General features: G+C 37.4%; 3 protein-coding genes across 5 annotated transcripts; 1 reads left to right on the top strand and 2 right to left on the bottom strand.

Annotated features, from left to right (window-relative positions):
- Window positions 1-350: 350 nt before the first annotated feature.
- Window positions 351-8872, bottom strand: fam219aa (family with sequence similarity 219 member Aa). 2 transcript variants are annotated; one of them, XM_077726700.1, is made up of 6 exons: window positions 8622-8872; window positions 5666-5762; window positions 5345-5438; window positions 4272-4352; window positions 3122-3197; window positions 351-2740 (listed from the first exon to the last, which is right to left on the bottom strand). In XM_077726700.1, exons 1-6 carry the CDS (start codon window positions 8679-8681, stop codon window positions 2582-2584), a joined length of 567 nt encoding a protein of 188 aa, XP_077582826.1. In that variant the 5' UTR covers window positions 8682-8872; the 3' UTR covers window positions 351-2581. The 2 variants fall into 2 exon arrangements, with proteins under 2 accessions (XP_077582826.1, XP_077582827.1); XM_077726701.1 differs by having other exon boundaries at window positions 3143-3197; window positions 8622-8868.
- Window positions 8873-9573: 701 nt separating this feature from the next.
- On the top strand, window positions 9574-16284 carry dnai1.2 (dynein, axonemal, intermediate chain 1, paralog 2). Its single transcript, XM_077726340.1, has 20 exons — window positions 9574-9693; window positions 9853-9897; window positions 10004-10096; window positions 10201-10281; window positions 10893-11019; window positions 11232-11287; window positions 11422-11574; window positions 11696-11755; window positions 11827-11955; window positions 12171-12255; window positions 12346-12463; window positions 12545-12588; window positions 12683-12930; window positions 13428-13517; window positions 13901-13988; window positions 14112-14191; window positions 14319-14467; window positions 14545-14644; window positions 15441-15626; window positions 16062-16284. The coding sequence occupies exons 1-20, from the start codon at window positions 9658-9660 to the stop codon at window positions 16164-16166; spliced, it is 2073 nt and encodes a 690-aa protein (XP_077582466.1). The 5' UTR covers window positions 9574-9657; the 3' UTR covers window positions 16167-16284.
- A 3782-nt stretch (window positions 16285-20066) lies between these two features.
- LOC144203077 (dynein axonemal intermediate chain 1-like) lies at window positions 20067-26002 on the bottom strand. 2 transcript variants are annotated; one of them, XM_077726327.1, is made up of 20 exons: window positions 25908-26002; window positions 25498-25536; window positions 25365-25424; window positions 25192-25272; window positions 24973-25102; window positions 24775-24806; window positions 24551-24703; window positions 24363-24422; window positions 24169-24282; window positions 23930-24014; window positions 23706-23823; window positions 23306-23349; window positions 22970-23217; window positions 22451-22531; window positions 22205-22292; window positions 21728-21807; window positions 21400-21548; window positions 20958-21057; window positions 20316-20501; window positions 20067-20233 (listed from the first exon to the last, which is right to left on the bottom strand). In XM_077726327.1, exons 1-20 carry the CDS (start codon window positions 25920-25922, stop codon window positions 20132-20134), a joined length of 1965 nt encoding a protein of 654 aa, XP_077582453.1. In that variant the 5' UTR covers window positions 25923-26002; the 3' UTR covers window positions 20067-20131. The 2 variants fall into 2 exon arrangements, with proteins under 2 accessions (XP_077582453.1, XP_077582454.1); XM_077726328.1 differs by lacking the exons at window positions 24775-24806; window positions 25365-25424; window positions 25498-25536; window positions 25908-26002.
- Between the last annotated feature and the right edge of the window lie 201 nt (window positions 26003-26203).

Genomic DNA, 26203 nt, shown 5'->3' on the forward strand with positions numbered 1-26203 from the left:
TCACAGAAAACCCAACCCCTCAACATGGACATGTGCTACAGTATTTTATTCTTTATATCTATCCCACATCAACATGGGATGAAATATCCCCATTTATTTATCTTTATTTTTTTTATGGATGCACAAAGTTTGTGATTTTTATAACTGGTCTTACAGGCATTGAAATATTTTAACTTCACCATCATGATGTTTCCATTCATGTGGATTTAAAGTTTAGCTTTCCCAGAGATTCATTAATTATACAGACTGATATAAATCTTTTTTAACACTTTGAAGAAACATCTGCTTTTTTTATGGAGAGAACAAAACGTTTTAATTATTTACTGTCATTAACAACAAGCAAAACAATACATGTTTCAGATAGCCATTTATTTTTTTGGGACTTGTTGCACTATACACAGAACTTGAACACTGGTATGTCTAAATGGAACCATTTTTACAGTCATCATTAATGTCTGACAAAACAAAACATTAATTGAATGAAAATATATTTAGCTGGAAAATGTACAACTGCAAATAAATATTGGTAATGCATTAGAACAAAATGTAGAAAGTAAACCTATATTAGATGACAAGTCAGAATTGTGTCACTTGTAAGAGAAGTGACACACAATTAAGCATCCTCCATCTGAACAACCTGAATATTTTCTGTAGACAAACTTGAAGCAATTCAACTGGCACATTAATTGTGTTGTTTTTGTTAAATGGGGAATCCTCATCATACACCATTGCACCAAGTACAATCTGTCCCTTTGAGGAAAATAAAACATGATTTCATATGCAGCCAAATTGAAATGCAACAGCACTTAGGGATACTACATGCCCCAAAATAATTTAGTATTAAAAGAAAAATGTAAATAAGATACCCAGGCTTTGAAGCATTAAAACAAGGTTTGACTTCATATGCTGTAATAAATACATAAAAAATAAGGTTGAAATTTAGTGTATTGTTGTGTAAATTGTCAAAATATTAAGAATGCTGTAATTCCATCAGTGTTAAGTGCACACATACACATGGGGGGTATCCAAGTCATTTAGCATGGCTTAGTTTGTGATGTTATATTTGTTTTATATCAGCTAACTAAGTTGGCGCACAGGAAGTGTAACAAAATGACATTGTTTGGGGGAAACGAGCCTTGGTCTTTTAGGGTCACTTATCAGAACAAAATCACAAACTATTGCTAGCAAACAGGAAATGATTTTCACTGAGTGCAAAAAGTGTAGTAGACACAAAAAAATAGAGAGAGAGAGAGAGAAAAGGCCATTGGCAGTGACAATACAAAGTTGTAGCAGGATTTATGGATATTGTCCAAAAATATATACTATTCAGGATGGATATGTACAAAACAACAACAAAATTAAACTTGAAATATAACTGAAGAACTCAAATCTATTTTTCACTTAAACAGAAACACAGAAATAAAGAATAAATAAAAATGTTTTCCATTGAAGACAGTTTGAAATCATATGTCAAAATTCACAGCAGGTTTAATAAATTGCACATAAAACGCGTTCCAAAAAAATGGCAGGTCTCATGAGAAATACGTAAGTAGGATCTGGTACAAAAAGTAATGTTCGTCCACTTGTAGAAACTCGTACATGTTTAGTTTCTTTGAACAACAATCCTTTTTTATTCAAATTATTCTTTGAAAGAACTTCGGTTTTGTGGAGATCTATCGCATGCACACAGAGCTCACGCATGCACTATTGCTAATTTTTTTTAGATTATACTATAACATTTTGTACCATTTCCTGCTAAATTCTCATTACAAGATGTTCCCTTCATATTTCTGCATGGGTAGAAATTTGCAAACCTACTGCTCTAAACACATCTCTTAGAAGCTCCAAAAAACAAAAACAAAAAGTACCTGTGAATGGCATCTGACAGAAACATGAAGGGATCAATGAGAGGTTGCCGCCATCTGCTCTAGTTGGCCTTAAGACAGTTTTAACAGGCAGCATGCAAAAGTAAGTTTTCACTTTTTTCCCTGCAATGATAAAACCGACATTACATTACAAAATTAAAATTTCAACAACCTTGAGTATATTATGGTGAGAAGCTTGATGATTGACGGCTACTTCTCTCAGTATATACTTACACATACATGTCAATTTTTATGATGGACACACAAAAGACAAAGCAGTCTGGCCTGGGATGATCATCCAAAATTCCCCTCTTTGACAAAGAACAGAATAATTCCAACGATTCATTATCCCTGTGAGAGCAGTTTAGCTTGGCCTTTTGTCCAATGTTGTTTCTAATCAAAAGTCCTCTATTGACCATGTAAGCATTAAAAAAAAATATTGAAAAAAAATCACTGTAACGGTGAAGACAAGATGTTATAGGTTCTCCTTCAAGCAGTGCCATCATTGTTGTTCTAGTTCACCATACAATGCAGAGGGTGCACACATCCAACCATAGGAGGAGTGTGCACATGATTCATTAATATTACCTACCTCTGTCATTGACTTTCTGACATTTACAGACCCCTTTGTCTTCTCTAAAGGCGCAAAAACTATTTCATCCACTCTCATTGTGGCCTTGGGACTTTTTTTCCCTTTTGTAAAGAGGAGGGCAGTGCTACTGGATGTGACACGCCGTGGAAGGAGAAGCTTGGCAGCACATGCAGGTTGGATTAACCGCTTTGGGGGGAATCAAATCCAGGTCTTCATCATCTGGAATCTCATCAAGTCGGTAACCATCCTTCAGGAGCTGGATGTTGAGGTCCTGGTTGATTTGCTGCAGTAAAAAGGAATTAGGAATTGAATCATGACCTTCGATAAAAATGGGGGAATATTCACATTTTGCAGAGATTTTTTAAAGGCAATTTGGCATATTTCCATAGAAATGTACAATACAATGGTAACATTAGACAGTAGTAAGAAAGTGTGTTGAAAGGAATTGATAACTAGAAATGAAAAGCGGTAGACAAACACAATGTGCAGGTATCCCACCACTCCAAGCCCATCCACAGCCGATTAGGCAAATGGTACGGTCAGCGTCATTCTGGTCAAGGACTAAAAAGATGATGGGATATTGATGGCCAGGAGGTGATGCTTGTTCACCAGGTGATGCGGGTGTGACAATACATGAACTTAAATATAATGTTTGTATAGATACCTGGTCCCTCAGACATCTCACCTCGGCTGAGGAGTATCCTGATGATGAGTACCTGGACATGTCGAAGTCATCGTCACTGCAAATCAGACAGACAGCTTAGAAGATCTGGGTTTTCACTCTTTATCCACAGTGTCATTCAGATAGATATTTATTTATTTGCTCGTTTGTACAGTAATCCCTCGAATATCACGGTTAATGTAGACCAAACATGGCCCCGATAATACAAAAATCGCGAATTAGAGTCACACCTATTATAACTACCGTTTTTTTGTTTCTTCAGTGCCGAGTTTGAGTAGCAAGAGGGGCTTCTGCTTACAGGTTTCAGTGTGTATTTTCACATATTTATGAACTTAAAAATAATCAATAATTAATAACAGGAAAAAACGCGAAGAAGTGAATTTGCGATAAGTGAAGTCACCATAATTTAGGGAAGACCGTATACAGGATTGGCATTGTATATATTGCATACAGTATTGGGTAAACAAAACAGTAGTGGCATGAAACAATGGTCAGTCAGGTTGCTGGATTAAAATTGTACAATGCAGTAAACTCAAACAGCGGTTTAAATAAAATAATTATTTGTGAATTCATAGATTACTTTACCTTGTCTTCAATCTTCTAGATGTCTTCATGTTGTTACATTGATGATATGCAATTTTCACATTACGATAACACATCATAGACTTCTTTAATCGCATTTTTAATCTATATTTCAGTAACCACTCTGTCCCTTGTAGATGCATTCCCTTGCATAGGTGATGTAGACTTTATAATTTCATACAGTAAACTTTTTTACACTATCCTGTTTGACAGACCTGTATGAAATCTGCTGCTAGGCTTGATTTAGTGAACGATCATCCATTGGGACATATATTTGTCCAACAAAAACAATTTCCAAAAGTCATTGCTCCATCAGAGCTGCTTTTTTCTCTCCAAATCAATACCCCACTATCCTCAAATCCCACACCCCAGGAGAGGCTTTGCCCCCTTTTTGGAACCTTACTGTTCCAACTCTCTCAAGTGGATTCACGGATTAATGTAACTAGGTGACGCAACAAATCCCTCACGCATCTCTTAGTTCATGATTGTTCTAACAGAGGGTTTTTTTTATTTTCGGATGAATTTCTGGAGTTGAGGAATTTGTTCATACCTGTCGGTGTCCAGTGCTACAAGGGGCTTCTCATCTGGGCTCTGGTCTAAAGAAGAATAGCCTTTATTTGGCACAACCAACCTGGACACAATCAAAGAACAATATGTAGAAGTCATTTTAACAATTTGTTTGTTATATGTAGGCCTTCTGCATCAGTGGCAATACTGTCAGTCTAGTCCATACGTAACAATATACATTGGCATGGAATACTATTTGCTCACATGTCAAATTCTTAATTCTTGCATGTTTTTTTTTCATTTAATGCTTAGGATTGTAAAAAAAAAATTCAAATCAAAGATAAAGATAAGTTATGAATGGAAACGGAATTGCCCTGCAATCTAATCAATAAATAAACTTAATTTGAATTAGGGAACATCTTCCATTTAAGTCTATAGATGAATAATGCCATATTCAGTATACAAATTATAGTATTGTTTCCATGCTATGAGAAGCGTTGGTGAAAATAGGGATCAAAGTTACTCACAGTCAGAGGAAAATACAGTAACGAAAACTTCCCTTAATATCCTGTAAATACTCTTACCCATTATGCATACCATACAGAAGATGTCGGATATTTGATGGCAAGGAAAGTCTGAATGCAAACACATTACCGTAGATTGTTTTTCCAAACAGCTGCTCGTAAGGGGTGTAAAAGAATTGTTATTTGCGGTATCTGGAAATTCTAGGAGGAAAAAGTGGGATAAATCTGTAAACGTAAAACTGCAGAAGTCTAGGATTATCAGTCTGCCTTCGAGTGTCATCAAACCACTCGGTAGCCTTCCATATATTTCTACTAATCCAGCATGGAGTGGGTGGAATTACACAGAGCCTGTTGTCAGTACTGTGTGTTACACCAGCTTTATGCGTAGTGTGTGTTGCCATTCACTCACACAGAACACAAAAAACACCTTTGTTATTGCACTATTGTCTTTGTAGCACTACAAAGTCAGAAGACATCTCTCCAATAGGCTAGATGCAAATCTATTATACGTTTGTGAATGTCTTTCAAGCATAAATGGTGTAATCTGTATTCAAGGGAGACTTCAACACCGATACTGAAAGGAACTCGTTACCTTGTCCTAGCATTCTTCTTAGGTTGCTGATTGACAGGACTACCCACAGTGCCATTCTTCACTGATCCTTTCCTGGCAAGATCCCTCTGTTTCTCTGGGTAACCACAGGATGTGAGATCATCAGTAAACTGCAACATGACTGATTGTGATGAATGGCTTTGTGTTATAAATCACAATGATAAAAAAAATTAAAAAATCCCACAACTTTTAGCACCTTTTTCAACTGTCCAATTGTATTTACATTTCCCTGGAAACTGCTTACTTGGCAAATCTAAGCACTGTAATGATTTCAAATGACTTGTACTGTGTAGGTGGTGATACCTATTTGGACTTGCAGTGGGGAGGGCTTGTAGTTTACAGCTACTGTCTCTCCTTTGGCATCTGGGTCAGCTTCTGAGTTGGAAGAGGCTGCTGGATCCTGGAAAAATGACAGCAAAGTTAGTCATTTTGGTTAATTGTACTAGGACCCACAATTGTCATTCATCCTGGTACACACTTAAAGTGACAAACTTTGCCCGAAAGACAAAAACCCTGCAAAATCAACAATCTTTAGATGCTATTCATGTCCAACACGCCAGCAGTAATTGCCGGCGGAAAACTATGACGCGGTGGTGTGCAACGTCAATAGGTTCGAGTGTTCTGCATATACGCTCCTGGCTCTGGTTCATTCGGCGCGATCGCTGATGGCATAGAAAGGAGGCCGTGGGAGAACAGAGGGGGCTCCTGTTCTAGCTTGGGCGTCAACAGATTGACGAGAGGGGAGCAGGGTCGGTCGGGCTTGGCCTGCCCTACTAAGAGAGTTACACATTATGTTCATTCTAAGGCCCTCCACTGTTGCAGACAGGAGAGGAGTGACATCACAGGGCACATGGATGGAGACTGCCAGGCAGTTGGCAAGAAAATACACAACCTTTACCTTGGTGATTGATTGATGTGTCAAGAAATGACCTAGTACAAGATTATCTTCTTTGGAAAAAAATAAATTGGCTTATTGTGAGACTGAGGGAATGAGAGAAGTACAGAAATCAAGCACATTCTACAAAGTGTAGCCACAAAAATTCCAATGGAAACATTTGTGATAGAAAATAAATAAATTGTCATCAGCGTCATTCAATCAACCCATAAATTATACTTGTAATTTAATTAGTATTAGAGTTATGGCCGAATACTTAACCCTCTATGCATAAAATGTAGTCTTGAATACTAAATGACAATTATTACAAGTAATTAATAACAAGTCCCTTTGGTTTCTTAAAGAGAATTTATCCTGTATCATACAAATGTATGAATTATGCAATTTTGACAAATTAAAATACAAACTGCAATGAAATATTGCATGCATTGCCCAAGAAAGCTATATTTATAACATTATGTACAAGATGTATAGTACATATGCATACTACATATAGAATAAACATTCTATATATAGATGAAATGAAAATAAAATACAGCCTGACGCCATCGGTATTGAAATATTGCAGATCCTATTGAACACCCACTTTAACACAATCTCCCAATGTATCTGTTTCATTATCCTGATCCTCCTTTATTGCATTCTCTGATGATGCCAGCGCCACGAGGCTGCTGACGCAGCATGGAGTCTACAGCGCTAGAAGCCGGATTACACATCATGTCTTCATGGCTTCCCTGCGGCCAATAGCAGTGAGGCCTGACTAATCGGGTGCCATGAATGAAAATAGCAACTGTTCTTTTACATTACCCACGACAATCGACACCCGAATCTATCCAAAAGGGATCTGAATTCGAGCAATGCGGTTCTTTCTATTCAAATGATAAGGATGCAGCCTCCATCTTAAAGTTTAAAATCTTTTTATTTTTTTCTATTGCTTGGCGTAGTGCCATAATAGCAACATACACTGAGGTTGTACTCGGTGTGTGGGGGTAAGGAAGAGGGGGCAGGTGTCATGTTAATTAATTCGAAGTGGTTAGCATTACAAAGGCCTTGCCATATGCGTCACTAACATAGAGAATGTAGAAAGGGTAAAAGTGAGTGACCACCCCAATAAAATGACAAAAACACTGATACTTGAAAGCTAAACAGCTTCTGCCCGTGTATAATATAATGTAAGGTCTGAAAATTGATACTTACCTAAAATATTTGTTTTGTTATTACTGTTTTATGATGCCTAAGAATAGGGACTACTTTTAACACTGCAGGTCAAATCCGACTTCATCTGCCCATATGCTGACATTTTCAAATCCGACCTAAGCCTTTTTCACACATGGATGTAATTCCAATATTTATCATCCGAACTATACACAATCAACAAGAAAAATATCTCACTACTGTTCACTTGTAAACAGTCTACATGCATATGGTCCCATATGGTGGAAACATAGTCTAAATGAAGCTCCCTAAAAACTGAAAATGGAGGGTTCAGCTATTGAGGTTACGTTCCAGTAAAATATTCACAATAAGCACTCACTCAACCGTAGACATTTACTGCATAATTAAATAATTTGTTGGGTGTCCTCATCCAAAATTTGGCCAGGGCTTGTATACAGGAAATGACTATTAGATGATGAGCTCCAAACCATTGATTTCAGAACATTAAACCATGACGTGTCCTCGGGTGTGACTGGGAAGTTTTTCTTCTCCTACTTGGTCCTAAATTGAATTACCTCTAAATAAAATAGTATTGTAAATCTGTCATGCAGAGCCATTCAACTAGATGGAAGAAGGCAGTGTAACGACCATTATACCCACCATTTTGGGCAGATTATTCTCTTGTGTGCAAAGCTTTTGCTCAGTAAATGTTAGGAAATGTTGTCCTGTAAGTGTTCATATTCTCGTGACTTCCTGATGCTATTTCTGATTATGACATTTAAAAAATATATAGAAGCCTCCACAGGGTTGCAGCAGACTAGGAGACCGGCGCTCCTCTTCATTATGTAGGGTTGCACCCATATGTAATCCGTCTCAAAATGACAAAATGTGAAAGTGAGGGGCAAGTTGCGTTAAATGTAGTAACTGGGTAACTAGCGTTGGTTTTTAAAAGGGCGTGATTTAGTCCTAGGGCTCGGATAATGCGTTGTTTACCAGCTCGCTCTCATCCTAGGAGGGGCGAGATTTGGCAGAGATGCTCTTATTCGTTTATCAATCTGACGTTATCATCCTTTCTCCCATCCCATATATCACCACGACAGATAAACACCAATGCCCTCGAGTGGCTAAGACAAATGATAAAAAGTATAAAACAGTATTTCCAATCGTAGTCAATGGGCCGATTAGCATATAGTACGTGCGCTCGCTTACCAAAGGTTGCGTCTCTCCGTTGACTGGAGGCACTTGGAACCTGTCGATTTCTTCCATCATTTTTAACACAACGTTAATGCAACGGCTCGGTACTGAGAAAATAAATCGCGATTTCGTCTAAGTGTCCCGATTTGAGATGTTCCGTTCCAGCATTATGGCAGTTCTTTTTCTTTCATCCCAACAGAGGTGACTCGACAGCAAAACAGCAGCACCGCCTAACTTCCTGGTTCATTAAATATTTATGAGGATCTCCTCCTATCAGGGGCAACATCACTCGCCACTGTGCACTGAAGCAAAAAGCGTGCTTCTTATATTGACATATTTACTGGAAAAAAATCATTCTGGAACCTTTTTTTCAAATCTAACAAAGCTCAATTAGATATATTTACTATAACAGCAATGTTTGCTGGAATGGTTGTACGATTCAGGGTGTTCTTAGTTAGCTGGGGTAGGCTCCAGCACCCCGAGCGATCCTTGTGAGGATAAGCGGTTCAGAAAATGAATGAATGAAAGTTTAATTGTGAAAAAAATGTTGAAAAGAATCCATGTGGAAATATTTTTTGTTATCTGTAACCACGAGGCCAAAAATATACTAGTCCGGTTAGAGCTCACTTCATATCTATTTGCCTTGAATTTGGCCCATAAACCCATTTTAGTTTGACACCCCGACCCCAAATAATTAAATGAAAAAAGCAATTAATAATAAAATATGAATTGTTGAAATTTAATTTTCTACTTAATCAATGAATCATCCTTACTACTTGGGATAAATGGGACCAAAACTGACATATGCCTAATGGAATTGTGGTAATTTTAGGATACTAGCTTCAGATAAGTACTACTAGAAGTACTATCCACTGGTGGCAGTACTGCACACCAAGTTTGTTTGAAAGCTGCCAGACAGAGAATCGAGGAAGCTCTTTTAGGACTGACTGGTGGTTGTCAGGGCAACCGGTACACAACAGGCACGACAACCCTATTTTTACATGCTTTACCTTTCCTTTGAAGTTTTGTTCAAAGGTTGACTCTTTTGGCGATGCCAACCAATCATGTTGCAGCACCTGGAAAAAAGGTAAAATAGATCAAAATAGCTGTCATGCAAAGTTAATGAACAATTGGTTACAACTAGTACTGTTTATGATTATACCAAAGTTTTTGGGTTAATACTTTGCATAAATGTAACATCCAAATACTCTATATTTTTGCTTGTCTCTCAAACTCAATTAATTAGAAGGTGCCTGGTGCAAAGTTGCAAAAAAATATCAATAAGAGAAAGGTAAGTTACATTTACACGCTTCCAATGTTTCTTATATTTTCATGATTTTGGTTAAAGAAATTGTAAAAGACAAAATATCCCAATATAACTGCACTTAACTGTCCAGGATGAGGAAGATGACTATGCTGATTATAGCTGGGAAGAAAGGGCTCATGGCAAAGTTGTTAAACCTGCTGATCAGCTGGACCTTACTGATGCTGTGAGAAAACAGAAATATCATTAATCATCATTTATGCATCATTAGTTAAACCATTACATTACTCAGGGAGATTTAATGTGTTTAACTCTGTTTTAATATAATAGGAGCTGAAAGAGGAAGTCACAAGGATACTGACAGCCAAAAATCCACATGCCGCACAAAATATTGTCCGATACAGCTTCAAGGTAAGATAAGTAGAGCCCCCTATGATCATATCTGATATCTGTATAACAATCCTATATATTTACCTACCCATTGTAGCAATTCATCTTCCAAATATACATTAAGTTTTATGCTTTTTCGCCCTGGCAAATCAATTGATTTCAATCAAATTTTTGTCTCAAAATGCATTTATTGTCCAAATAATAGATCAAATATGATCAAATTTGATTATGGAAACTGGATAGGAGAGGTTGATGACGAGTAGAATTTTAAACTGTTTTTTAATGTTCTTAAGGGCATATTTGCACTGTGTATAATTGTTATGATGTGCTATCAATCATAGATCATCATATCATATCATATCACTAGATTCTAGTGACTAGAATCATCTCTAATATAAAAACAAGCATTCAAAAGGCAAGATAACAATAAAATACATGCAATAACATGAACATAAATTGAAAAATAGGAGGAAAAGCAAACGACCTAACTAATTACAGAGAGTTATTTCACAATAATAGTTCTCAAAGCATCCAAATAACTATAATTGAGGGGAGAAAAAAAAAAGATTAAATAGTTGGAGTCAAAATAAGCAGCTTGAATCACATTCACTATTCTTGTGGTTCATTTCTAGGAAGGCGCATTCAAGCTGACCAGTGTTGTTGATCAGCTTGCTGTCCACTTTGTCTTGGATGGTTGCCTCGTACATCAGGACTCGGATGAAGCTCGCAGGCTTGCAGCCAATGAAGAACTCACTGAAGGTGTTTATTGACACCTGCAGAGTCCCTAAAACAGAAAATCAGGAACTGATTGTGAATTATATCAACTGCAGGCATCCTTATTTGTGTGCTTCTCGAGCAATTCATATTTTTTGCCACCAAGTGTCACTGCTAACATATCAATAGATTACATAGAGAGAGTTATGAACAAACAAATGTTTTTTGTTTATTAATTGATCCTTGTTTGGGCCTAGAGACATCAACACTTGAGAATGGAGCAGAATCTGGTGAGGAGAAATCAGAAATATTGGTAAATTCTTTATTCAATGATCATATTTGTTGAGAAATATTTATTCACATGCAGTAATTGGACGAAATTGAAATCAGTGTTTATTTGCTGGGTCAACAGTGTGATCTACAAAGGTTTTGATGTTTTCTATTTAGGATGCATTTGGTGATGGGGGGGAGGAGGAAGATGCTGGTGAAGATGATAGACCAGACAGTGTTGAATCCAAATCAAACAATCACGAGCCCAAATGCACAAACCAGTTCAATTTCATCGAAAGAGCCTCCCAAACACTCAATAATGCACTTAGGGTAGGAAAAAAAATATGTCAATAAAACCTGTAATTAAGACCCTTCCTTTCAAATTACATATGTGGAATCAAACAATGTGTACAAGGTAATTCTTCATTCTTAAAATGTTGTTTTCATGCAGGACAGAAGCTGTCAGACGGTACCACCACCTCGCTGCAACTACTCGGCCACCGCTAGTCAGGTAGTGGACTCTTTACTGCCGGAGCAAAGGAAAATGCTTACAGATGCCAGGAAATCTTTTTGTGTCTTCAGTGGGAGATATATGATGCGTACATAGAGGAATTGCAGAAACAAGAGTTGAAAAAAGAGAAGCAGAGGGCCTTGCATCCAAAGAAAGATGGTGACAAAAAGAAAAAGAAAATAATACTTCACGAGACTCCGGTACCTAACCTTACTTACTTGCATGCCTTCTATTTAACTACCTTATTCTTACTATACCGAAGTTGGTTTTCAAATGTTCAGCCACATATATATGACTCAAGCATAAAAAAATGTTCTCTGGAAAGTTCTGTTTGCTCATTCTGCAACAGAAAACTCACATTCTTTATTGGCCAGGCACATTTAATTGGCAATTAAGTTTAATTTTATCTCTATAGAGTGATGAAATCACTAAAATTGCAACGGCAGTCACACTCTTGGAACGAATGGTCAATCAGAATACATGTAACGACATAGCACAAGGTATGTTTGTTATTTTTCATAAATCCAGATTCTGGAAATAATCCGTCCTACTAATAGTTACACATTTTCTTTCCTTGGATGCTCTTTCAGATTTCAAATATTTTGAAGATGCAGCAGATGAATTTCAGGAACAGGAAGGTACTCTACTTCCTTTGTGGAAGTTCCAGTATGACAAAGCCAAAATGATGTGTGTCACGGCACTCTGCTGGTACGTTCGCCCATAAAAAAAATACAAGTGGGCCATTTATAAAAGCGCAAAATGAAAAATATTTGCTTCATATTTTTGCAGGAATGAGAAATACCCAGATCTTTTTGGTGTAGGATTGGGTTCTTGTAAGTCAATGATGTGAATTTTTTTTTTGTATTACCTGAGAAGGATACCATACATGATTATTGGTCTACATGAATAAACATGTCCTTTGTCCAGATGACTTCAGCAAACAAGGTCGTGGGATGCTCCTCTTCTACACGTTGAAAAACTCTTCCTACCCTGAGTACATCTTCTCGACCAGTTCTGGTGTCCTGAGCCTTGACATTCATAAGCAATATTCACACTTAGTAGCAGTTGGTTGCTATGATGGCTGCGTGTGTGTGTACAACTTGAAGAAGAAAGGTCTGGACCCTGAATATAAGAGCAATGCTAAAACTGGCAAGCACACAGAGCCAGTGTGGCAAGTGAGTTATTCTCTTTCCATCAAGTGGACAAATTATCTCGTACCAAGTATGATCATTTTTTCATCTATTTATTTCTGCATGGTGCCAGTGGTTAGCGCTTCGGCTTCACAGCTCTGGGGCCCTGGGTTCAAATCCAGGTCGGTCCACCTGTGTGGACTTTGCATGGTCTTCCCAGGCCTGCGTAGGTTTTCTCCGGGTACTCCGGTTTCCTCCCACATTCCAAAAACATGCACGGTAGGCTGATTGGACACTCTAAATTGCCCCTAGGTATGGATGTGAGTGTGCATGGTTGTCCGTCTCCCCCCTACGACCATAATGAGGATAAACTGGCTCAGAAAATGAGATGAGATGGGATTACTGCATATTGTAGAAAAGGGGTTAAAGTGTGAAAGAATGAGTAGGTGTTGAAAATGGATTGGTACAATACCAGCATATCACACTACTATATTATTGTTGTATTTTGGTTAGCGGTAATTGTTTCTTTGTTTTTGAATCAGGTGCGATGGCAGAATGATGACATGGACAACAATCACTATTTCTGTTCCGTGTCCTCTGATGGGCGTGTTGTGTCTTGGACACTCATTAAGGTTTTTTTTAGTTTTTTTTATGTCTATTATGTCTAAAATATTAGATATAAGTCAGAGATTATAGTCATTTAAACACTCATTAGTTTGACAATTACAAGGGAAATAACTTTTATTTGATTCAAATAATATTTTAGCGAGTTTGAAGCTCTGGCCTTCCTTTTTCTTGGTACCCCAATGTGCTATTTCAAATTGGGTATAAAATGTTAATTAAATTGGAAATACCTCACTCCATTTCAAAACTAATTACGCATTGAAATGGAATGATTCCACATTAAGACAGTTTATAACACTAGAGGGTCTCTTTTCATTTTTATGATGAGTGATTTAATACATTTGCAAAGCACTGTGCATAAGTTACTCACAATGTATTTGTATGGCTGCAGAATGAGCTGGTCTTCACCGATGCTATCAAGATTACCATGGATGATACTGCGTCTGATGGGCCAGATGGATTTCAGGAACGTAACATTGGTTAGATATTTATACATTCATCAGTGTGGGTTGAATAATTATGAGGACAAACTGTATATGGTAAATAACAACAATCTTGTCATTGCAAACTCATTCAAATGCTTAAATACCTCTCGTCTACAGTTGGAGGTAGATCCTTTGATTTCCACAAAAAGGTTGATTCTCTCTTCATTGTTGGAACTGAGGAGGGTAGAATACATAAGGTATGTGGAAATACATTCCACCGACCCAAGATTTGCCTGTCAATGAACTGTCGGTACCCTGAAATACACCAAGTGAGTATTTTGCATCACCTTAAGTTAATTGTGAATTTGTGATACTATCCCCTAGTGTTCAAAGAATTATTCAAGCCAGTTCCTCGAGACGTATCTTGCCCACAACATGGCAGTGGATTCAGTAAAGTGGAATCCTTACCACCCAAAAGTCTTCTCCTCTTGTAGCTCGGACTGGACCATCAAAATCTGGGACCATACCATCAAGTAAGATGAATGATAAAAAGCGGTTCAGAAAATGAGAGAGAATGACTAAAAGCCATTGTCTGACATGTTTTCTCCAGCACCCCGGTGCTCACATTTGAGCTCAATGCACCCGTTGGTGATGTGGCCTGGGCACCATATTCCTCCACCGTCTTTGCTGCAGTCACCATAGAAGGATTGGTAAGTACCTCAAGTATTAGCAATGGGAATGACTCTCAATCATTTCTTAGTGGTGCAGGAAATGAATGAATATAACAATGAAGGTTTTTTTTCATGTTATGTGTTTCACTGAAAAATGTAAAGGTTAAAATTGAAGATTTACTGAAGGATATATATATATAGTATGTTCATATATATCTACATATACCATAAAGTTACAGCATAACTGGCCTGAGACTTGAGAATGTGCTCTCTGCTAACACATGACTCGTGTGGAAGAATTCATCACATAATGTCTCGGTTTCATTCTTTTTTGGATGAATTGTTTCATTTCAGAGCTGAGAGTTGTAGAATTGTCACGTCAAGATGAAACATCATTTGGTCTAAAAGAGATTATTCTGAAAATCTAATTTTGTTCTGTCATTTCTCCCTTTGAAAGTCAGCCTTCCCTTTCTAAAGTAAGCAATGTTTTGTTTATTTGAATATTTTTTTTTTATCAAAGTGAGTCATATGTCACAGAGCAGTTTTACGCCGCTTTAATAAAATAGAAAAATCCCATTTACTTTTTGGGTTTTGTGGTGTTACATAAATTATCCCTGGAGCGAAAAAAACCTCAAACTACAAATGTCATTTGTGTCAAACTATGAGATATTTCCAGATCCTGCAAACACAAGACAGGAAACAACTTTTGCATTATCCTGAAAATGTATGTTCTCAAAATATAACTTAAATAATGTGAGAATACAGCGTGGGGTTTTCAATTGTTTATGAATAGATTCTGCAAGTGCATATGATGTGTTTTTTTTCTTAATTTCAGGTTCATGTTTTTGACCTGAGCATGAACAAGTATCAGGCAATCTGCCAACAACAAGTAGTTGCAAAATTTAAATCCAAACTGACTCACATTGAGTTCAATCCCATCCATCCCATCATTATCGTGGGAAATGACAAAGGCTCTGTTATCAGCCTGAAACTGTCCCCTAACCTCCGCAAGAAACCAAAGGTAAGAAACCTCAAGTAGTATTAGCCACACATTTTCCATTTTACTTGACAGCTGCTCCTATACTCACTATAAGAATCACCAATTGATCGTGTTGTTTTTCCCATTAAGGCCAATGAACAAATAGCAGTGTGTACCCCTAATAAAAAATATGCGTTTCATGTTTTTCATCAGTCTAGGTTTAAACAATTAGCTGTAAAAAACATGTTGGGAGAAAAAGATGGTAAAAAGATGAGTGGGGGGAGAATCTAATGCAATGAATGAACTGTAATGTGTGGTTGTTTAAAAAAAAAACTTAAAAGCACATGCTTGGGCCATCTTCAAGATTATTTTAGTGATGATTTGAATACATTTAATGTATAAGTAATCACATCTCCTTGTATATTGAGCCAACCAACGTCTCGTAAATGGTTTGTGCATGCGTGTGTTTATGTGCAGGGGAAGAAAGGTCAAGAGCTGCCCGAGGGTCCTGAAGTGGAAATGGCTAAAATGGAAAAGCTCCTCAGTTTACTGAGGGTCTCAGACCAAAGCAGTGTCAAGTAGACATCGTGCTCACAGCTTTTCGCTTAGAGCTTCTGTCATGTTTTTGCAAAAAAAGGGAAAAAAACTCACCTTGTAAAATGTAACTGAGGTCTGAGCTCTACTAAAAAAACAGTATGCAAACATGTCACCAAATAAACTACTCGTTTTGAATTCCAAAATGCATTTATTTGCATACTGTACTCCTCACAGTAAACAGGCAAAAATAGGACGGCGGTGCACTTCTGCAGTGATTCACCGAGGCAATTTTAGATGCATTATACAAGTTGATTAAGATCTTGAGTGTGGGGGAGCATTCTTCTAAGTGACCAGCAAAACTAAATTAGCCTGATAGATGAAACATCCTATGATATTAATTGACTTGCATTTGCAGTCCTGGACTGCATGCCAGAAATGAGGCAAGATTTGTGAAATCTATGTACATTACAGGAAGGGCTTTGCTTTGAATTATGATTTTGCTAGTTGGTTGTGACACTTCAGTTCAGTCAAGTACCACTTAATGCCCCTCTGACATCTTGCTGTGCCCACATGCAGCACTCTGTCCATTATTTTGCTCCTGAGGTTTTTATAGGGAGTTCTGCTTGGGCACATTGATGTTAGAACAAAGCAAAACAAAAAAAACATTTACATTTTTTAGTAAAATGGGAAAAAAATAATTTGGTGTAGTGTTAACCATTGAAAAAATGAGATCCCAAAGTATTTGTTTATCTGATTTTCAGCATACCCTACCAGTCATTTTAGCCAGGCATCATGCATCAAGAAGTGCATTCCAACTCATGCATACATTTCCTTTAGGAATCCAAAAGTTAAAATCAAAAATTTGGATCACAAACTATAAAACAAAATACTCCTAAAGTGTGGAACAAGTAAACGGATTCAAATTGAGATGTTGCAACTGGAAAATCTATTTTGAAAAATGCTCTTGTCTTGATTGAAAAATGAAGAATAAGTTACTTTTGAAAGGAATCGTAATTGTTTACATATTATATATTCTAGAGGATACTATTATAGCCATTATCGGATCATTATGTAAGGATTTGTGGCGCAAAGATTGCTGGGATATATGAGTGACAATAGTACATGGACAGGCTTGTCCCCTGTTGTCAGCAATATGCCGAGATAAAATGACAGACTATATTTAGAAGCCACCTACAGAATTTTCATTTTCCTCACTTTTTGTGCATTCGATGTCAGATTCCATACATCATAGTTGTTTTCATTCAAAGCATATGGTCGTGTGAATTTTCATCCATAATTTTAGCTTTTCGTGTGTCCCAATTCTTCATTTCTCTCTGCTACATGTGGTTCCTCTCGCTGCAGTCAAGAAGTCAGGAGGTATTTCTCATTTAGAGACGTGCTCTCTCCTTTACCGGGAGTCAAAACCATCAGTCTGTCTGGGCTGGAAGGAACCCGGCAAGCTCGGTAAAGAACAAGACACAGGAGGAGAAGGAAGATGGCAGCAAACGTGTTACACACAATGGCCACCAATGCAGCTGTAGACAGTACTGGCACATTCTCTTCGGACTCCATATTAAGGCTTCAGTGTCTGTTTGAACTTTGGGCAGAATCCATAATGTCTTCAGTAATCAAAGAGTGGCTAAGTGTCTTTGAGTTTGATTTTCGTTGGGTCCGTTGTGCATTGATCTGTTAATTAAACGATCAGGAAAGTTGGCTTTTTGCTTTTTAGGGGTCACATAACAGCTGAACTACATGTCCTCATGTAGGAAAATGTTTCCTTGTGAAATTAATTCCTCCGTAGAGGCGTCGAAAAAACGCTGTAACGGAGGATTGAGTCTGGAGAAAAGGAAATCAGAATATAGGTTGGTTTATTCACAATAATAAACTTTTAAAAATGATGTCCAAGTATTGTATATTCAATATAATAAACTATGAAGAAAAGGAAAAAATGATAAATTTCAATGTGTAATTTGTTTGTTTGCCTTAGTGATATATTAAAATATTCATAATATAGGTGTTTCTCAAATGTAGCAAAATTAACGGCACTTTATCTAACAAAGTTATTCAACACACCATTTTGACATTGATATACCAGTGTAAAGTTAAATTTATGAGTTATCAACATGCATAAGACAAAGTGGAAATCCACGTCGGTACACCTGTGTGGCGTTTGCGTGGGTTTTCTCCGGGTATTCCATGTTTCTCCCACATTCTAAAGACATGCAAGGTAGGCTGATTTGCCACTCTAAATTGCCCATAGTTAGGAGTCTGAACGTGAATGGTTGTTTGTCTCCATGTGCCCTGCGATTGGCTGGCCACACCGATTCAGGGTGTCACCCGCCTCTAGCCTGAAATCAGCTGGGATAGGCTCCAGCACCCTCCGTAACTCTAACGAGGATAAAGCGGTTCAGAATATGAGATAAGAAATGGTGTTTTTATTTGTGACTTTACACCATAACTTCCACATGGCTAATTTGGCAGTAGTATTAACCAGACACAAACAAAGCAAAGTCCAATTACACTCTAATTTTAGAAACAACAACAGCTGCGTAAATTTCACTGATTAGGCACCACCACATGTCGTTTTGATTCAAGGCCTTGTTTATTATCACTGCTTCCTTGTTCTCTAGAGAAAGGCATTCTTTTATTTAGCAGTACTTGAATAAGGCATCTTATATTGGAGTGGTGTTTAACCCTTTCAAGGACAGTGGTCACAGTAGTGGATATCTACGGCAACCTTCACAGTTATAAAAAAAACATTTCATAAAATGGACTAGGCATGTATCAACAAAAAATAGCCATGTAAAAAAATCATCCAGTAGGACCGAGATAAAGTTTGCTCTAGATTTTATTAAGGTTACTCTGTAAAAGTAAACCATACTTGTAGCATTATACTATGTATTTTGTTCCAATGAAAAGCATTGAAGCTGTTTTTTTTTCAAACAAGAAAGATACATCCTAACTATGATCATGCATTTTTATCCTTCTGTCATCATAAAAGTGCATTGATGTAACAAAATAATAGTTCCAGACTCACCCATTTGCTGACATTTCACTCTCTGCTGTGTTCATATGAATCCAAGTGCTCTTCTCTAGCCTTTCAGGAGCTTTTCACTTGTGTCTGTTGCCCCCCGCCCTCTCCATCTGTTCATCAAACACAATCAAAGATGAGGCAGCACTGCTTGAGGACTTCTGTGATAGCAGAGACAACAGAGCGTGTGAGAAAAACAGCGACAGAGTGAGCAGGAGAGAATGGGAGAGAGGGGGATGCGGGGCTGAGTTAAGAGTTAGTGGGTGTCAGCATGATATCAAGCGCAAAAAAAGAAAGGGGAACAGTTTGGATGCAATTACATCAGGATCCTGCTGCAGCACAGGGGGTGTTGTTATGGCCAACAAGCACATTGCAGTGCAGAGGGGCTGACCAAACAACTTCAGCACAGTTAGAGCATGTCTTCTGTGAAACTGATGACATAAGTATCTGTGTCACAATCACAATCTCCGCACTGCTATTACACATAAAGACAAGAAGATGCAACTGCCATCTTTTGTTGCAAGCTGGCCACGCAAACAAAAAAAACCCTCTTTTTTCTTTTCAATTCTCTTGTTCAGGGGGATTGGATCTAATCGGGATTGACATGGGCTGATCACCAATCTCCAGGCACGTACAGACAAACCAACCATTGACACTCAGTCATCCTGTCACTGAACAGGAACTGAACCCACGCTGCCAGACAAGTCCTACACTATGAGCGCCACCTGACTCATCCATTTCAAATCATTGATCCCTTTCTAGGGAGGTGACTAACCTGACACAACAGATGAGATGGATGGCTTCCAAAAACAGACAAAAAAAATTGTAGATGCCTCACTGGTCGCAGTGGTGTTTATACATACAATACATATCTTGGATATATGCTGGGTGTATGGAAGTGTTTTTGAACAATTTGTTTTTTATATCAAATATTCTTTATTATACTTTACAGAGCTCATAAGACAAACTGCAGCTACTTTCAAACTGGGCTTTGCTCAAGGTCTCGCAGCAGACTAAGTAGCTTCTCCATCTTGGCGACTTCTGCCTCGGGACCTTCAACCAAATCTCGGCCCTTCTTCCCCTGCACATACACAAACAGCGATTAAGCTATGACAAAAAAAAACTATTGTTTAATGGATCTGTACTATAATTTGATAATTTACTTTTGGCTTCTTTCGAAGGTTAGGAGACAGTTTGAGGCTAATGACAGTACCTCTGTCATCACCCACAATGATGACAGGATTGGTAGGGTTGAACTCAATGTGAGTAAGTCTGGTTTTCTTTTTATTCACCACTGGCTGCTGGCAGATAGCCTGGAACTTGTTGATGACAAGGTCAAAAACATGAACCTGAAAAAATGATACCGTAGTATTGTGTCAGTTGAACAAATAATGAGCATATTTATGTGGAATGTTAAATCTTTAAAAACTGCACCCCAACTATTCATTTTTTTTCTAAAGTAGGGTTCGGTGAATGTGAATATGAAACTGGTGGGGTTCAATAGCAAAGATTATTTAAATTAAATTAAGCCATATATCCCCAAAGAAAAACTGATAGTATGTATTAAAACGTGTTTTCATGTGGTGGTTGGATTTAGGATAAAAAATTAAAAAAAGGAAACATCATCCAGTTATGCCATAGTAAAATGTTGCCACGAGGTAGAATTAGTTGAGTTTAGGTAACCGCCAGTTGAGATGGGGTATAAAAGAAGAGGCTGTCAAAACAGTTTTGGATGGGGGTTTTGAGTTAGATCAGGGTAAAATTTAGTTACATATGATTCCCCTCCCATTATGTTTAATTCTCACCAATCCATCAGTGGTTACTGCAGTAAAAACAGTAGAGGAGTACGGTGCCCAGCCCACGTCGCCAACCGATGCATTTAGTTCAAATGTGAACATTGGAGTGCTGGAAAGAAAAGAGAGCATCATTCAGTTAAATGAAAATTAGTATTGTTGATTATTGATAGGAAGAAATCATTTAGGAGGGGAAAAATATAATACATATTTTAGGGTTAAATGTCAGTTAATTATTTAAGACCAAAAAAAAGCCTTAAATCTACTGAAAACACATAACAGTCATGTAACATGTTTTAATGAAATGCACACTAATAGCCATAATAAGATGGAACAATGTCAGTCACACAGCAGTAAAAATAAAAATTGTAAACTTTAAAAGCTACTGCTATTTCAATATTCAAAACAAAATTGTGCTTTGTACATTTTGATCTTAATCAATGATATGTTTTACCTGTAATCCAAGTCCCAAATTTTGACTGTCCAATCCGAGCTGCAAGAGATGAAAACCTTGGGATGATATGGATTCCACTTCACCGTATCCACTGCCATGTTGTGGGCATCAAATGTTTTTAGGTATTGGTTTGAGTAATTCTTCGAGCACTTCAGAATCAAACAAAAGGAACACTTGTGAGATAATTCAGTGAAATAAAAGGCACCTACTCTCAAGAACAAATCAACTTTATAGATTGTGGCCATGCAGTTGTTGTATTCCAAGTGATTGACAGCACAGCTCATTTACAGGAAAATCTTTGGTAGTGGAATGATTTCTTGCATCATACCTTATGAATTTTACCCTCCTCAGTGCCAACTATGTAGAGGTCCTCAATCTGTGGGTGAAAGTCAAAGGATGTGCCACTAGCTGTAGGCAAAAAGTAAACAAGCAGGAGATATATTAAAAATTGCATTATTCATTCATTTTTCGAAACGCTTATCTTCACAAAGATGGTGCAAGGAGCCGGAGCCGGTCCTAGCTATCTAAGGACGGACGACAATTCACACTCACACCAATAGCGAGGGGCAATTTACAATTTTCAACTAGACTACCATTCCTTTGTTTGAAGGGTATATGAAAAGAAACAGGAATACCAAGAGAAAACCCACACAAGCCTGAGAGAAGATGCAAAGTGAGGGACAGTGAGGACCCTCGAACCTAGAATTGAGAAGCCGACGTACTAACATTTGTCAGTATGGCCGCCAAGAATTGCATTAAATAAATAAAAATCCAGTCCCAGCGACATTGGAGAGTGAAAACTTACCAGCAGTGAGATTCTGAATCCCCTCTGGTCCATCCGACACAGAATAATCCAAAACCAGCCTTATAGCATCGGAGAAGAGCAGCTCTTTCTACAGACATTGCACATTTATTTGGATGAACCTTTCTGAACATGAATGACATATCATCTTGATGTGATTCAAGACTGAAGAAACCCCAGGATTTGTGGCTGAACAAGAATATATGCCTATATCAAACACTATATTGTGAATTATTGCTTTTAACAAACCTTACTGAGGATCCAGGACACAACACGGCCATCAGAGGACAAAGAAAAGAAATTAAGACTTTTGTCATTCTGCCACCGAACCTGCAAAGAAAAAAAGAAATCAAGACACACCATACAACAAAGTTTTCGGAGCTGAAACGAAGTTACAAAGTCTAGTTACAAAAATAGAAGACCGCAATGACTCTTATGCTCTCAAGAAAATGATGACGCGCTAGTTCTTAAACTCTCAACATTGTAATTCCAACAAGAGATTTTAAGGTCGAAACAGGCAAATGTTAGTTGACTGTGCTATAAAGTTTAAAGCTGCTACAGTGCAAGCCACTTAACATTTAATAGCTAATTTGTGTGGTAAAAGAAACAAATTTAGGCTTCATACATTAAATCATGAAAATATTGTGTAATCTTTTGTATAACGTTTTTTTTTATGTTATGTGAACATATCCGTTTTTTTTTTGTTTTTTTTTGTTTATTAAAGCTCTCAATAGGTAAAAGTAGCCTCCTTATGTTAATTTTTCTAACCTGCCAGACAGGGTCAGTGTGCTTGCCATTGTTAACAGCACTCTTGTACTCCGGCTCGTGTCCCTTGTTCTTCAAGTTGTACACACAGACACAGCCATCGTAGAAACCCACAGCTACCAGGTAAGAATTTTTCTTATGGATATCGATGGCCAAAACGCCTGAACTGGTTGGGTAGATGTACTCGGGATAAGTGGAGTTCTTCAAAGTGTAGAAGAGAATCATCCCACGGCCTTGTTTGCTGAAGTCATCTGACGATGATTGTAAAGTGATCACATCAAATCATATGTCAATCCTCCTCATCATGAATGACATTTTCAATGTTTGCTGTTGACTTACATGAACCCAATCCCACACCAAAAAAATCTGGATAAATATAATTCCTGTGAGATAAGGGAAATAATTAGTCATTTTACATTGCTCCTCGACAGATTTAAACCACACATCATTTTTATTGTACATAAATCTATTTAGGATTACTTATTTATGTGTTAACAGTGAAGCTTTAAATCTCATTGTACTTGTGTAATGACAATAAAGGCATTCCATCATCAGTGTTGCCATTTGTATTGCATTGGGAATTCAATTCTTATCATCAATTTCGTGTTTACCAAATGGCTTTTGACATTTTTGCACTTACTGTTTTGTCTCTTTCTCATGTAAAATTGGGAACTTGGTTCAATCAATACTATCTGGGTAACTGTGATGCCATATTTAGTGTGTTTGTGAGCAAACCCACCAGCAGAGAGCAGTGACACACATCATTTTGGCTTTATCGTACGTGAACTTCCACAGGGGGAGTACAGTACCCTCCTCTTCCCTATATTCATCTGCAGCATCCTCAAAATATTTGAAATCTGAAAGGAAATACAAATTGAAGATAAGGGGGGAGTCGCATAGTAAATGTACAAAAATATGAGGTCCATAGTATTATACTGTAGAGACTGAATAAACCTAAATCACCTTGTGCTACTTCATTAAACGTGTTCTGATTGACCATCCGTTCTAACAGCTTTGCTGATGCCGATACTTTGGTGATGTCGTCACTCTGCATATAAAATTCAGAGCCATTTATTCATCTATTTTGTTGGACCAGAAAAATCCAGTTATATGAAATAAATCTACAAACCCAAAGAACCAAAGTCATATATCTTGACCAGTAGATAAGAATATTTGGTAATTTTGGCATTGAATTGACTCACTGGTGTTTCAATGAGCATCATTTTCTTGGTTCTATCGCCATCATTATCTTTCTGTTTCCCTTTCATCATTTCTTGTTTCTGCAGCTCAGCCATGTACACATCATATATGTCCCACTTGAAAGACAATCAGCAGGTCAGCATAGAAGTATTAATACACTACATATATGGATAGAAAAAGGAGCTATTCACACTACCTGGTAAGCAGTGGCATAGTAGTTGCAGCGTGGAGGAGGTAAAGTCTGACAACCTCGACCCTGAAAGAAAATAATGGAACTTGCATTTGTAATTGTCCAATAGATTCTACCAACATCCATATATTGAAAAATCAAATCAGCGTCATTCATTAAAGTGGAATAATCTGTAGTTTTTTTGTCTTTCCTACCTCGGGAGGATTATTAAGGGTTTGAGAGGCTCTTTCAATAAAGTTGAATTGATTTGTACATTTGGGTTCCCCATTGTTTGCCTTGGAGGCAACGCTGTCTGGTATGTCATCATCTCCAGCCTCTTCTTCCTCCCCTCCATCACCAGAGCCGTCCTACATGGAGAACCAGCAAAGTTGGAAGTTAAAAATCATGCTTTTGTTAAGCAAAACACATTTCTCCTCACCTCCTCAGATTCTTCTCCCTCCTCTCCTGATGCTGCACAGATATTAAGTGATTTAAATGATTGCAAAGATGATTGGATTTGGATTTTTTGGGTTTTTTTGCTATTCCATAATGTATAGTGTAGCATAAGGGCAAAAAGTGAAGGCATAAGTCATAAATGGGTTGGTAATTTCTGAGCAGTTTGAATAGTTTCAGTCACCTTCTTCACTGGGTTCCTCAGTAGGCGTCTCACTTTCATCTTCATCCACGTCTTGATGTTCAAGACAACCCTCAATTGCGAAGTGAACTGTCATGTGATTTACCTCGGTGGTCACTTTATAAGCACCATCCTGACGGGGAGAGGAGAAAAGTGATATTGGTGATGAAACTCTTATGCAAAGATGATCAAAAATTACTGTTATAGGTTGACTCCTTTTACATTAAATTTGTAGTGGGCGAGATTTTCTGGAGCATGTGGATTTTTCGCTGTCAGAGTTCTTGTGATTTCTTCTTTTAGTTCCTATATTTAGAGAAACAAAGTAGGAATATTTTAATACAGTCTAAAATCATTTGGTGGGGGAATTGATTGATTGATGGTTGTGTTCGTCTTACAGTCTCAGAAAGTTCCAGTTGATCTGGAGGCTTAATAAGTTTCCCCGGATCTTCATCCTCCTGAAATCAGAAAATTATTATTTAAAATATATGGTATATTATAACCAGAATTATAGCAGTCATTGCAACGTACCTTTTTCTTGTTTCCAGGTTTGTATGGCTTGGCAGGTGCCTTTAATTATGAGGGCGAGTTGTGAAAACACACACACACACACACACAATAAGAATTAATATTTGTGCTAAGTTATTTCCATTACATGATGTCCTTTGTTTACAAAACCATGTGTCTTTCAAGTGGGTAGATTTTTCTATCTTGGTATAATTTTTAGTTAAACAATTGAAGTAGGCTGCTAAAAATCTATATAATACCCATTTGAATGTTACAAATTGAGGAATTTAGAAAATGAACTGCTTCTAATTATAGACCTTAATTTCCAAAGATTATGTATAAGTATCCAGGAGGTTATGTTTTAAATGACAGATCTATCATTGTTTCCATATACCTTATTTATTGAATAAATGTGGCACAAATTAGTTACTTACTTGATCTTTGCTCATGTTTTGTTATCCGTATCCCTGCATGGAGATTTTATTGCCTATGTGAGCTAAATCCTGTGCTCTTCTGCTTTCTATTGACTTTTCTTTAGGATGACATAATAAAGGTTTTCATGACATTACTGACGTAATCATAATGAGGGCAGCGTTTTTTTACATACAATACATGTTTGTTAAATTTGTAGTCCTCTCATACGAAAATATAAATAGGATAGGAATTATACAAATATTAGAGGACCTAAAATGTAATGTTTCTTTTCCTGAAATATGTTATAGCTATATAA

The sequence above is a fragment of the Stigmatopora nigra genome, chromosome 10 (assembly GCF_051989575.1).
Source record: "Stigmatopora nigra isolate UIUO_SnigA chromosome 10, RoL_Snig_1.1, whole genome shotgun sequence".
In the NCBI taxonomy this organism is placed as follows: Eukaryota; Metazoa; Chordata; class Actinopteri; order Syngnathiformes; family Syngnathidae; genus Stigmatopora; species Stigmatopora nigra.

Bases quoted from the DNA above. Each gene is read 5' to 3' on its own strand.
- LOC144203077 (XM_077726327.1), bottom strand. The intron at 25,103-25,191 runs GTAAAAGGAGTC...TCTCCCCGTCAG, and splicing joins TCGCCCACTACAAATTTAAT to GATGGTGCTTATAAAGTGAC. The intron at 23,350-23,705 runs GTGGGTTTGCTC...CTTATCTCACAG, and splicing joins TGTGTCACTGCTCTCTGCTG to GAATTATATTTATCCAGATT.
- dnai1.2 (XM_077726340.1), top strand. From the start codon at position 9,658: ATGCCAACCAATCATGTTGCAGCACCTGGAAAAAAG. The intron at 11,756-11,826 runs GTAGTGGACTCT...TTGTGTCTTCAG, and splicing joins ACTCGGCCACCGCTAGTCAG to TGGGAGATATATGATGCGTA. The intron at 12,256-12,345 runs GTATGTTTGTTA...ATGCTCTTTCAG, and splicing joins ATGTAACGACATAGCACAAG to ATTTCAAATATTTTGAAGAT.
- fam219aa (XM_077726700.1), bottom strand. From the start codon at position 8,681: ATGATGGAAGAAATCGACAGGTTCCAAGTGCCTCCAGTCAACGGAGAG. The intron at 5,439-5,665 runs GTATCACCACCT...GTGGTTACCCAG, and splicing joins CCCACTGCAAGTCCAAATAG to AGAAACAGAGGGATCTTGCC. The intron at 2,741-3,121 runs GTATCTATACAA...TTTTTACTGCAG, and splicing joins TGAGATGTCTGAGGGACCAG to CAAATCAACCAGGACCTCAA.